Source organism: Apodemus sylvaticus, chromosome 3 (assembly GCF_947179515.1).
Source record: "Apodemus sylvaticus chromosome 3, mApoSyl1.1, whole genome shotgun sequence".
NCBI classification, from domain to species: Eukaryota; Metazoa; Chordata; class Mammalia; order Rodentia; family Muridae; genus Apodemus; species Apodemus sylvaticus.
Window position 1 is genome coordinate 115,591,166 of NC_067474.1, and position 12,876 is coordinate 115,604,041.

Sequence of the window (12,876 nt, forward strand, 5' to 3'; positions counted from 1 at the left end):
CCGAATCTGAATGTAACCTCGCATTGTGTGTTTTTGTTTAGACACAGACATGGTCATCATTTACCTGTCAGCGGGTATCACATCAAAGGACTCCTCGGAAGAAGATAAAAAGGCGACTCTCCGAGTCATCAACGAAGAAAATGGCTTTCTGAACAACTCCGTAATGATTCTTACCTACGCCCTCATGAATGGTAGGCACTGTTTAGAGATTCTCCTTTCAGATGAAAGTTCCCTCTGAGCAGGAGCTGCTTATGGAAAAGGGACTCTGGCTTGCATGCAGCCAACGGGCGAGCGCTAGCAGTTCTGTTGTCCCCTGTGCTGGGACTCGGTGCTGAGGTGCTGGGACACGTGGCAGGTCAGGACATCTCTTTCTCACCTTGGCTCTGCTCAGCCAGCCGCTCGTTCCGACTCTTCCTTCTGCAGTCTGCCAGAGTTTTACATCTCTCCTTTTTTCAGTTCTCCATATTCTGTCATCGGAGGTTTAGCTACTGCAGGGAGATTGCTATCTATCCCAGTCCTGTGTGTTGCAGGAAGCCATAGCCCTAGCCTAGATTCATTCCATTCCCAAGCGTACCAGTATCCTAATTCCCTGAAGCTTCTACCAGAGTCCTCTGGTGTCAAATGCGGACAGCAAGGACCTGCCTTGCAGGCCTGTCGAGAGGGTTAGCCTTTGTATACAGCGAGCCCTGGAAGCATGCTAGTTTCACTGTTAAATGTTGGCAGGCAGGTTTAGAAACTCCACCTTACCTTTCTGAGACCCACCTGACCTGTAGTGTATAGATGACACTGTTCTCCGCCTCTGTGTGGTATGGTGTCACTACACCTATTAATATGTAGCTTTGTCTTCAGTACATCTTTTCTCTCAGGGCCTCAGCCCCAGTGCTGGGTGTTGTCTTCCCCTCATGGCTGAGAGACAAAGTTTGCTACATCCTGTAGCCCTTTCCGCTTAGGAGCTCTGTGCACGTGTGCTTGCGTGTGTGTGCTCATACACACACACACACACACACATACACACACACTGGTTTAAGGACAACAATCATCAGTTTGCAATGCTAAGGATTAATGTGGAGAATGCCTCCAAAATGCACATTCTAGCTATTGTCCTCAGATTCTCACTCAGACCATCTTAGGAAGGACCCAGGAATGTTTCTCTAGAGTGATTCTGGGCCTACTGTCTGACCACCACCCTGGGGGACTGCAGGTCCATCACCCAGCCACCCCAGGCATTGAACATCCACCATCAGTGGGCTGAACGAAGCTTCTTCATCTCTTTAGGCCTCAAGTTTTTGTTTCCCCAGGCAGCATCTCATTACAAAGCCAAAGCTATCCTCTAACTTGAGATCCTGCTTCAGCCTCCTGAATGCTGAGATCGCAAGTATGCACCAGCTTGAGACCCCTTTTTTATTTGTGATAAATGAGGGTAATCAAATCTACCACCTAGGAATTAAAAATAAGAGATAGTATTAAAAATAACTTTGAACATATAAAAATATATGTTTGAAGTTAGTACAGAGGGGCCGGAGACACAGCTCAGAGGTCAAGAGTGATTGTGGTTCTCACAAAGGACCTGAGTTCTGATGTCATATAGGTGAAAGTCTGAAAAAGCTAAATTTTCTGAGAGATGTAGATATTTAGATGAGGTAGACACAATTGTCAGAGTTGCCGGAAAAATACAAAAAAGAAAGTTTACAACTCAGAGAAAGTGTCATCATCAAGCTCTCGGGGAAAGCTGAAAGCTGGGAACTTTAAAGACAACTTAGAAGTTGTGATATAGAAATCTCTAGAGGCTCTGGGTCATGGTGGCTCATGCCTTTCATCCCAGCACTCGGGAGATAGAGGCAGGTGAATTTTTGTGAGTTTGAGCTCAGCCTGGTCTACATAGTAAGCCCTTGATAGCCAGGGCTTGTTACACAGAGAAACTGTCTCAAAAAACAAAAACAACACACATCTCTGGATGGCTGTTGCCTCTGGATGGAATAGTTAGACAGCTTACCTAGGGTTGGTGGTGGTGGGCAAGCCAGCAGTTTGGAAAGGAACCTGGAACATTCTGATATCTCCGCGTCTGTCTCTCACCATCTCTCGGTTCACTTCAAAAAACTTGACTTTTGGCATTTTTAATTTTTGAGCCCGCAGCAGAGGATTCTGAGAAAGGTAGTTTCTAGCATGCCTATCTCTGTGGATTTACAATCCAATGTATTTACTGACTGCCATGGGGCATCCAAACAATGCCAGTGTCTGTAAGCTAGCCCTCCGTCCCACACTGCTCTGCTGAGCCTGGCCAGTGTTGTCACCGCTTAACATTTTGAGAGCCAAGCTATGTTGAAAAAAAGGAAATCTATCTATTGCCTGAATCCCTTCATCATTTTACTACTGTGAGTGTCTCTTGAGATGAGGTCAAAACTCAGTCAGTCTTTGACTCTAAAACAGACCCCTTACCCATCTTTGCTCTTGCTGAGTAAGGGACCAAACATCTGATTTTCAAATGATTTATCCCAAGAATTTTAGTTCTTTCCTTTAGCATTGAAGAAGTGGCATGAAATTCAACTTGATCTAGATATAATGTCTTAAAACAGAAGTAAGTGGCTCACAGTGGCACATGTCTCTAATCCTAGCACTCAAGAGGCAGAGGCAGACACCTCTCTAAGTTTGAAGCCAGTATTGTCTGCATAGCAAACTTTAGGCCAGCCAGAGTTACACAGTAAACATCCTGCCTCATCATCATCATCATCATCATCATCATCATGATAATAGATGACACATTAAATTTAGCAAAATAGAGATGAACTTTTGATGTTAGAAAGAGTCTTGCTTTATAGAGGAAAAGCTAACAGCATATATGGCTGATGACCTTTGAAATCTTCAGGTTCTTTAAGAACTGAGTAGTAGCTCAAAGTTTGCTGTTGATATCAAAAGACTGAGACAGAATCTTTTGGAAGTGCAATGGTAGTCTTACTAACAACTGAAAGTACTTGAACTTGTTTGCAGTGGTGTACCCATGTGAGATCAGTTACTAATCCTTTGACTATATGCCAACAACAGCAAACTAAAAGGGGGGGGTATTAAATTTATTTTTGTGCTATGGAGTACAGATGTTGTAGAACAATACATCCCACTATGCCTAAATCTTTTTACAAAGTTTTCAATACCCCATAAATATAAAAAATACACATTAAAATAAATCAAATTTAGTATTATCCTAACAATATCAAGCATAAAGACATTTGTAATTAAAATGAGCTTGAAGACGAGGGTTTAGAAGCCTTGCTAAAGGCAGACCATAATTCTTTCATTTGGTTTCCTGGGTTTTTGGCAAGTGGTTTTACAGGCGAAGATATAAGGAACAAAATGGTTAGAGTTCTTTAAAACTCTCCAAAGTTCATCCACTCCTTTAAATTAAATGCAGGCCTTTTAACTATTACTTTTGCTTTCAGATATTAAGTACAGCAAAGAATTTCAATCTTACAATTAAATGTTAAGGAAGAGCGCATCCTTCAATTTCCATGTGTTTTTCATCATAGCCTTTTGAAGAATCCCTTTGTGCTTTTGACTGAAGTAATTCCGGCTTTTGGCTTACAGTGGGAACTGGTATCATCCTGGGTCCATATCATCCTATAAAGACCCCTTGGATGCTACAAGTCTTCATTGATTTGTTTTGAGTTTTCACTTTTGTTTTGAGTTTTGTTTCTTTAAGACAGTGTCTCACTGTATAGCTAGCTCTGGCTGAATTCACTAAGTAGACCAGACTGCCCACCCCCACCCCAGGCCCCCACCCCCTGAGTGTGGGAATTAAAGGCATGCATGTACCACCTCACTCAGTGCAAGACCTCATTTGTGTCCATAGTGGATCTAAATGGCAAACTGCAACCTGGAAATAACAAAGCGTTTTCCGTGTTTTTGATTGTAGATGGGGTGACTGGTTTGAAGGAGTTGGCATTCCTCAGGGATCTGGCTGAGCAGAACTCTGGGAAGTACGGAATCCCAGACCGGACAGCCTTGCCTGTGATTAAGGGCAGCATGATGGTGCTGAACCAGCTGAGCAACCTGGAGACCACAGTGGGCAGGTTCTACACTAACCTTGCCAACCGGATGATTGACGAGGCTGTCTTCAGCCTCCCCTTCTCTGATGAGATGGGAGATGGTAAGTCTAGAGAGAATGCCCCACTGTGTGGAAGACGAAAGGAATAAACAAACAGAGAAGGTGCCCCTCCTGCTCAGTTCCTCAGATACACGTCTGCCACCTAACTGCTGTGCTCGAAAGCATAAACCCAGTGCTCTTTCCTCCTTGCTCCAGCCCCAAAAGATGTAATAGTATAGTTTGTGAGGCGGCTTCGTGAGGAAGGACCAACAGTCAAGTGGCTTCAGCTGGTGGCTTTGCATCACCGTGCACAAGGAAACACAATGATTGGCCTCACCGTGTACCTGGATCTCACTCTTAAGTCCTTCTCTAATTAATTCTCCATTCAGTCATCTGCCAAAAGGAATAAGAAATCTGTGAATGTTGTAGGATTAATTCATATACCTATATGAATATTAATGAGTATTAATGTATACCTACATATATATAATGTCTACCTACATATATAATAACACACATATATACCACCAGTAGTTGGCATACTACCCAGCTATAATCACTCATTTGCCTTGGCTGTTCTCATCAAGATCATCCTGATGCCACAAGTACCCAGAACAGAATGTTGAGTAAACACTCTGTCACGTGATTCAGCCACCTGTCCTAGGAATTGGGACTCCTTTCTCTCAATGTTGTACATGTAAAGTGTCTATACAAATGCCTGGCCACTGGTAGGTTCATTCTCAGGAAAATAGAATCCTTTTTTTTAACTCGTTATTTTATTTTTCTAATGTTTCTTAGATATTTAAATTTTTATATGTAGGTATGTTCTGCTCACATGTGCATTTAAATCATGTGCGTCCTAGAACTAGAGTGATGAACTCTTGTGAATCAATGTGTGGGTGCTGGGAATCAGACCTGGTCCTCTGCAAGAACAAGTATTCTTGACTCCTGAGCCATCTCTCCAGCACTGCCTCCTCCTCTTCCTCCTCTTTCTTCTCCTCCTCTCCTCCTCCTCTTCTTCTGCTAATTTGAGATAGAATTTGTCTGTGTAATCCCCCGGTTATCCTGGAAGTCACTCTGTAGACCAGGCTGGCCTCAAAACTCAGAGATCCACCTGCCTCTACCTCCCCAGTGCCAGGATTAAAGGTGTATGCCACCACGCCCAATTTATTCTTCACTTTCTTACTTAGCCTTCCTCCCACATTCTTGATGAGGAAGGTTTTGTTAAGAGAGACAGCTAATTACTAACCAGACAAATGGTATCCCAAACCGAGGTCCTCTATTTTCCTGTTAACTGGGAACCCTCACAGATGCAGTTGCTGCCTGAACCTTCTCCCCACCCAACATATTCCTTTTATAAAAGGAGCCATAACAGCTGCTGTTTTTATGTTTTCCCTTCTTAATGGGTTCCCAGATGTGTGTAGTGGAAGAACTCCTGCCTTCAGCCTAGGCTATGTCTCTTGGTAGTAATAGTCCCATGACTTAAAGGGACGTGTCTTTTTTTAAGTCTTTTAGTGCCAGCCAAGTGCTGTATACCACACAGTGAGGGGGAAGATACACAACCCTGTCATTAAGACTTTGTTGGTAAGAGACTGATCAAGAAGTCCTAGGAATACTGAGTGAAAGCAATAAAGACATACAGAAATGCCCTACTTTAGGAACCCAGCAGAGTAGGAGGTAGAGTGGGGGCCCTTCCTAAAATGTACACCTTAAATGAGAGAGTTGAGTCACCTGCTTGTTGGTGTTTTCCAACTTTTAGTCCTCGGGTCTCATTTCCAGAATCCAGTCCAGTCACTGGTTGACACATCTGTTCAATTTCCGTGCCAGGATGTCACTTCCATTGTGCGTTCTGTTCCTAGAATACATTAGGTGACACATCCTAGAATACATTAGGGGGCTGACTTGAGAAGTTGAATGCAGAGAAATCAATGTCGATGCGAACTCAAAAGCCGCTGTAAATTAAATATCATTTACCTGTCTGTGTGGATGGGGAGGAATGCAGTATGTGTATATATTTGCTGAACATGTACTTTCTTTAAAACAAAACTTACTCTATATGTTTAAGGTTCAGGTAGAGAGGGCAGTGTTTGGCGATGTTGTGTGAATAGCTCAACATACTTTATTTTTCACATTAGGGTCAAGTTCCTTTTGTCCAGAGGCTGGGGAAATGACCCAGTGAGGAGCTTGTCAGAGTCCAGATCCCCTAGAGCCCATGTAAAATGCCAGGAATGTGGAGTCACATCTATAACCCCGGTGCTGACATAAGCACAGAGGCTCCCTGGCCAGCTAGGCTAGCAGTCAGTGAGTTCCAGATTCCCAGATGCACTGAGAAACCCTGCCTCTGTTGTGCAATTGAGAAAGGCACCTGACACTGACCTTTGGCATCTGAATCAGTGTCACACATGTATATACATACACAGGCACATGCACACACAAGTCAATTGGTAATTAGTTAATTTAATACAGTCTCCTGTCCAAGCTGATAATGAAAAAAAAATAACTTGCACATTTTTTTCAGTTCTTTTTGTCATAGCTAGAAGAGGTTGGACTGCTTGCAGCTTAGTCAAGGAGCACTGCTGTTGTACTTTACTGCTCTATGAAAATGATTTTAATCTTAGAAGCCCTGGGAGATGTGACCTACATTGGGGGACCTCTGTCTCTAGACCGGTTCTCACAGCACTGCATATGTCATACACAGCCATTCATCCAAGGAGACCTAAACACAAACCTCCTGCAGGATGTGTAGTTAACACTGTCATCAATATCTATTGTTTTCCAGCAGATGATAAAGAAACATTTTAAATAAGAACTGAATAGAGGGCACTTGTAAGGTTAGGTGAGACCTCCTACCCCCTATAGAATGAGTTTTCACAAACTTTTCAGGGATATGTCTTGTTCTGCTAAGGGATGCATTTGATTGGTCTCAGCAACCACACCAATTCAGCATACCTAGAGTATTGTCAGCCTCCAAAGTTCTCTATTTGGAAGTTCATTCTTTGTAGACATGTTTTTAAGAGTGTCCAAATCCTTCCCCAAGAAAACATGCCACCAAGTACAGGAAGCTATAAGACAGAGAAAAGTGTGCCATTTTTGTTTTGAGATTGACTTGGAGCCCCCAGATTGCTGCATGGTTAGAGATCAGAGATTGCCTTGTATGGAAGACACATCTGTATCCATGAAGGTGGCAGGACTTTCCCTGCTTTACAGTGGAGACAGGAGAGTCTGGTACTCAGCTGGCTTTTTAGAGCCATAGAGTCCCTATTCCACACCTCTCTCCCTGTGGAATTTCCCCTTGTCTGCCTTTCCCTTTCCAGTTATCCTGTTGTCTCCTGTGCCATGTGAGAGAAATATAATCTGTATATTTTGAAAAATTGCTTCCAAAAGAGGGGTATGAGATAATAGGTCCCTGAGACAGTGTGGCCAACAGAACCTACAATATTGTCTGCATGGTCCTTCACACTCCAGCATGGGAACTGGCCTCCGGGGCTACAAATATGTATTCCTATGGAAATTTGGTTTTCCTTCAGCAACTTAGGGTCTTGCGTGGTCAGTACTTATACCTTGTTAATTTTGCCCCTCTCTGTCTTGGGGTTTTTGAAAAGATACATTAATGAGTTGCCATGGCCCTATCTTTTATGAATCCCTATTTTAGTCCAGCATCCCCTAGAAATCCACAAAGCAGTCCCTTTGCTCTGTGTTCTGTGATCATTGACAAGGGATCTCATGCTGAGTGCCACAGGTCTAATCCAGTTCAGCAGGAATGCAACTCAGATTGTTTTCTGACTCCTTATACAGAGGATACACCATTCAGCATACACCTGAATCTCGTTGCTTTACCAGATATATTCGGCACTGCAGTATTTTCTATTGCTTCTAAGTAGCATGGCTTACTTAGGAAAGTAGGGGGAATCACCCATGTTTAATTGCATTATTTGACCTGTTGAAGGACCCTCTGCTCATCCTTTATACCCCTTTTATGCAGTAGGCAAGGGCAGTGCTTAAGGCCTGGACCACAGAAAACTTCTCCCCCCCCCTCCCCAGACCCTGAGACCAGTGTTAGTAACCCTCATCATTCAGAGGAGCCCACTCCAACCTTTGTCTAGAATTCCTTTGTCCCGTTCTTTGATTCTATTTTTAACCCACAGGTTTGATAATGACTGTGAGTAAACCCTGTTACTTTGGAAACCTCCTCCTGGGAATCGTAGGTGTGGACGTGAATCTGGCCTACATTCTTGAAGATGTGACATATTACCAAGACTCTTTAGCTTCCTATACTTTTCTCATAGATGACAAAGGTAATTTACAAAGAGTTAATCATAAGAAATAACACTTTTATTTGCATCTTAAAGAAAACAGCCTGTGGATATTCTTGTATTAATAAATGAAGTGGAATAAAAAGAGTTCTCAAAGAACTTACATCACCAGGACCACTCTGGCATTGGAAATGGATCATGGAGATGGCCGTGTGAATTCACGAACCATGAGGTCATGCTATGCTGGGTTGTGAGATTGTTGGTTTTTAGAACATCAAGGAGTTAGGCTTGGGTGAATAATGCATAGAACGAGGTTTTGACAGCTTTTTGTTAGTATTCTTATCTTTAGATTTCCTGGCAGGAAGGTTTTTATATAGCAGATTAGAATGTTCAATAAAATGAAAACCAAAAAAAAAAAAAAACAAGTACCCCCCCCCCAAATAGCCTCAATTAGACAAATGTTCAGTAATCTAAGACCTCTTTCAACGCTTCAGGAGTTTTATGAGGACTCACATAAAACAGGGTGAGTTTTATTGGACTGTAAGGTATATTCATGTGTTCTAAGCACTGGCCGCCATCCCAGACGGTCCCCAATTCTAACTAGTGCTGGGCAGGTTTGTTAGAGCCAGCATCTTCCTACATCGTCCTTATAACTGTCTTGTTCTGTGATTTCAGGGTACACACTTATGCACCCGTCTCTCACCAGGCCCTACTTACTGTCAGAGCCTCCCCTTCATACTGACATCATACATTATGAAAACATCCCCAAGTTCGAATTGGTTCGGCAAAATATCCTAAGGTAAGAATTGGTGAGGGGTGCAGGATTTCATGTTTTCTAGGAAGGGGACCCATTGAAGTCATGTGTGTTTGCCACAGGGTGTAAGCAAAGTATAGAAACTATCTCGTTAGCAATGGTTTTCTGAATGATATATATATCATAGGAGCCAAGGGCCCAGGAGATATCTCTGTGGGTGAAGGTGCTTATTACAGTGCAGGTTTGGCTATCCAGAAACCACACAAAAGTAGAACAAAAGAATCAACTCCTTTAGTCATCCTCTAAACTTCACACTTGCACCATGGCATCCACCCCCCCACACACACATACATACACACGCACACGCACACTCACACGTACACGTACACATATGTTGCTAACACATATACAATAATAATAAATTAGATTAGAAAACAGAACTTTAAAGAAGAGCAGCCAGAATCTGGATGTAACAGGGAAAGTCCCTCAAACTTGTCCCGTCAATCAAATTTTACACTTACATTGAGTTGAATTGTAAAATAAGGTATGTGTTAGCTCATTTCTAGAAAAAGTCTGATGTTTAGGCCAAACTGAAATGTATTAGCAAAATAAAAAGTTAAGATGAGGACCAGTAAATAGCTTATCAGCATAGTGTCCAACTGCACTTTATGCAGCACTCTCTCTTAAAATAAAAACAGATTGGGTGTTTTCCAACTGTGATATGTTATTTTGGCAGACAGTAACCTATGGAGAAATGAGTCTCTGCGCCCATTGGCTGAAAATTAATAAGTGAGCGATTTGAGGCAAGTCAGTCTCTGGAAAGAATTAGCACTGGGGGGGCAGGGTAGAGGCGGAGGACTGCTTTTGATGCAGGGTTGACATAATGCTTCTACAAAATTGAAAAATCCCGCATCGCGTCTTTCAGAAGCGATGAGTTTCAACACCGTTCAGGAGCAGGCGGTGCCCATCAGCTCACGGCTTCCTCCTCGCCTTTAATTAAGTGCTTAATTCTCTCACTCGCCCGAGGCATTTAGTTCTCTTTTTCCACACAGCCTCCCCCTAGGCAGCCAGATCATCACTGTCCCTGTGAACTCGTCCCTGTCTTGGCACATCAACAAGCTGAGGGAGACTGGGAAGGAGGCCTACAACGTGAGCTACGCCTGGAAGATGGTGAGTGGCCGGAAGTCACGTGGGTTCGACGACAGGCGCCGTGCTCTTCTCCCAGGCACGGTGGAGAATGTGGGTCAGCCTATGCGACTAACTAGATTTAGGGAGACGGAGAACGAAGACATTCCACAGATGGTTTATATTTTTTTTTCCTTTCTTGTTTAGAAAACCGGTAATTGTTCATGACAAAGAGATCAAATCATATAAAAGGATATAAAAGGAAGAAAAAAAAATAAGATACTCTCCTTCCCACCCTTGACCCATTTCCCATCATAACCACTCCAATCCAGTTTTCAGGATTTTCTCCGACACAGACAAGGGTCTGTGTGTACACATGCATGAAGCTCATCAGTGTCTGTATGAGTTTATGTAGCTAGACCAAAGCTCTCTAAAGGATTCTAGTGATTTTACAGTTACTTATTTGTACATGTGGGCACATGGAGGCCAAAGGACAACTTGTGATAGTTGGTTCTCTCCTTCCTGGGGCATCACAGTTGCAGGACTGAGCCACTCGCTGAGCCACCTGCAGCCTTTTTTTTTCTTTTTAAGATTTATTTATTTTATGTATATGAGTACACTGTTGCTGTCTTCAGACACACCAGAAGAGGGCATCAGATCCCATTACAGATGGTTGTGAGCCACCATCTGGTTGCTGGGAATTGAACTCAGGACCCCTGTTAAGACCAGTCTGTGCTCTTAACCACTAAGCCATCTCTCTACCACCCCCAACATACACACACACACACACACACACACACACTTTTTTATATAGATCATTCCCTGTAGTTTGTTTGGTATTGTTTTTATTTTATAATTTAAACTTAGTAGCAAATCAGGGTTTAAAAAGAAGACACAAATACATAAATACCCTCTGTGATGATTCAAGGAGATGAGGCCTTAAATTAGAGACTTGATGTCCGACCACAGACAAGTTGACAGGGTAGCCATGACTAGGGTATGCACAGGTGTTGTCACACTGGGCGGGCCTGAAACAGATGACAGTATTCTCTTCTTTTATCAACATGGTAAAGCAATGTTCTTGGTAGATCCAAGGTTCTATAACCAGCAGAAGCAAGGATGTTTATTTTATTCCCAAATTTTAATTACTGAACTTAAAAATGTAGTCATGCTTGCTGTTTACACCAACCTCCATGATCTGGGTCAGTCACTTTTCCTGGCTGCTCAGTGCAGTCACAGGGCAGGGAGAGCAGAGGTGTGTGGCTGATGCCAACATAATACAACATACTGTTGTTTGGTATAAGTAGAAATATATATCCTAAAGTAATGATTTAAATACTCTAGACTGAGCTCTAGCACCTGCCTATCGTGAACAGATATGCTGACTCAGGTAGACTGGGCAAGAGAAACCTCTGCTTCCTGTGAGTTTAAACAAATGATAGTGTTCATCTTCAGCCTGGGGAGGAGACAGTGTTTGTAGGGGACAAAATAAGTATGCTGGGTTCTGTAATGACTGCCCCTGAGCCCTTCTCTTAATGAGAATTCACAATTAGTTAACAACAGTCAACTCCCAGAACACTTCTATAAAATCAATAATGCTTTTTTTTTTTCCTCTTAGGGCTAGAGGCTGTACCCAGGGCTATGGGCGAACTAGTCAGACACTCTGTCACTGAGCCATACCCTATATACACAGGTTCCTCGTGTGCATTGAAAGCCAGGGTAGAAATTAACGCTACATTCTACCCATATTGTTACACACACACACACACACACACACACACACACACAAGTGCAGAAACACACAAGTGCACAAGCACACACACATCCTTGCACTTGTGTTCATTACCCCACACACATGCAGACACACATATACACACTCACACACACACACCCTCACACACACACTTGTGCTCATTAACCCCCACACATGCAGACACGTGCACATCCACACACACACATACACACTCACTCACATGCACGTGTCCAATTAACCCATCTAAGCCTGACAAACCAGGGTTACAGTTGCCTATGGACTCCTTTTTTCTTCATTCATTAGCTGTAGGATATTGTGTTACCCACGTTCCCTGACAAGAGAAGGGAAAACAGAAAATATCTTCTGTAAATCCTTACAGCCTTCGTGCATTTATTCGTCATCACATTGGCACCTTCCCAGTGAGAAGACAAAGACATCAGAGAAGATTATATACAATTTTCTGTGTTAGGCATCCATTGCTGATATATTAACTTTTTTTACAGGTACAGGACACTTCCTTCATTCTGTGTATTGTGGTGATACAACCAGAAATACCCGTCAAACAACTGAAAAACCTCAACACTGTACCCAGCAGCAAGCTCCTATACCACCGGCTGGATCTTCTGGGCCAGCCCAGTGCTTGTCTCCATTTCAAGCAGCTGGCAACACTAGGTGAAGCTCACGGGCTCCTCAGCTTCCTTCATGATCTTACTTATTCAGATCATAAGACTTCACCCGAAACATCTGTTTGACTCCTGCTCCCTGCCTGTCCACCCCACACCCCAAACACTAAATGTTTGCAGTTCTAGAAATTGCAAAGCCACCAGGTGTGATGGTTTATACCTGCAGTGCTGGTAATAATTAGCCTGAAGCAGGCAGATCACTGTGGGCAGAAGGCCAGGGTGGACTACGTATT

The 12,876-nt window shown here is 43.0% G+C and overlaps 1 protein-coding gene across 1 annotated transcript in view; it reads left to right on the forward strand.

Moving 5' to 3' along the window:
- Cachd1 (cache domain containing 1) overlaps positions 1-12,876 on the forward strand; it is a 225,545-nt gene that overhangs the window by 180,684 nt on the left and 31,985 nt on the right. Inside the window, exons 8-13 of the mRNA XM_052176841.1 lie at positions 42-191; positions 3,905-4,138; positions 8,221-8,370; positions 9,004-9,127; positions 10,135-10,252; positions 12,464-12,632. Of these exons, the coding sequence (XP_052032801.1) occupies positions 42-191; positions 3,905-4,138; positions 8,221-8,370; positions 9,004-9,127; positions 10,135-10,252; positions 12,464-12,632 (945 nt within the window). The remainder of the gene's footprint in view (positions 1-41; positions 192-3,904; positions 4,139-8,220; positions 8,371-9,003; positions 9,128-10,134; positions 10,253-12,463; positions 12,633-12,876) is intronic.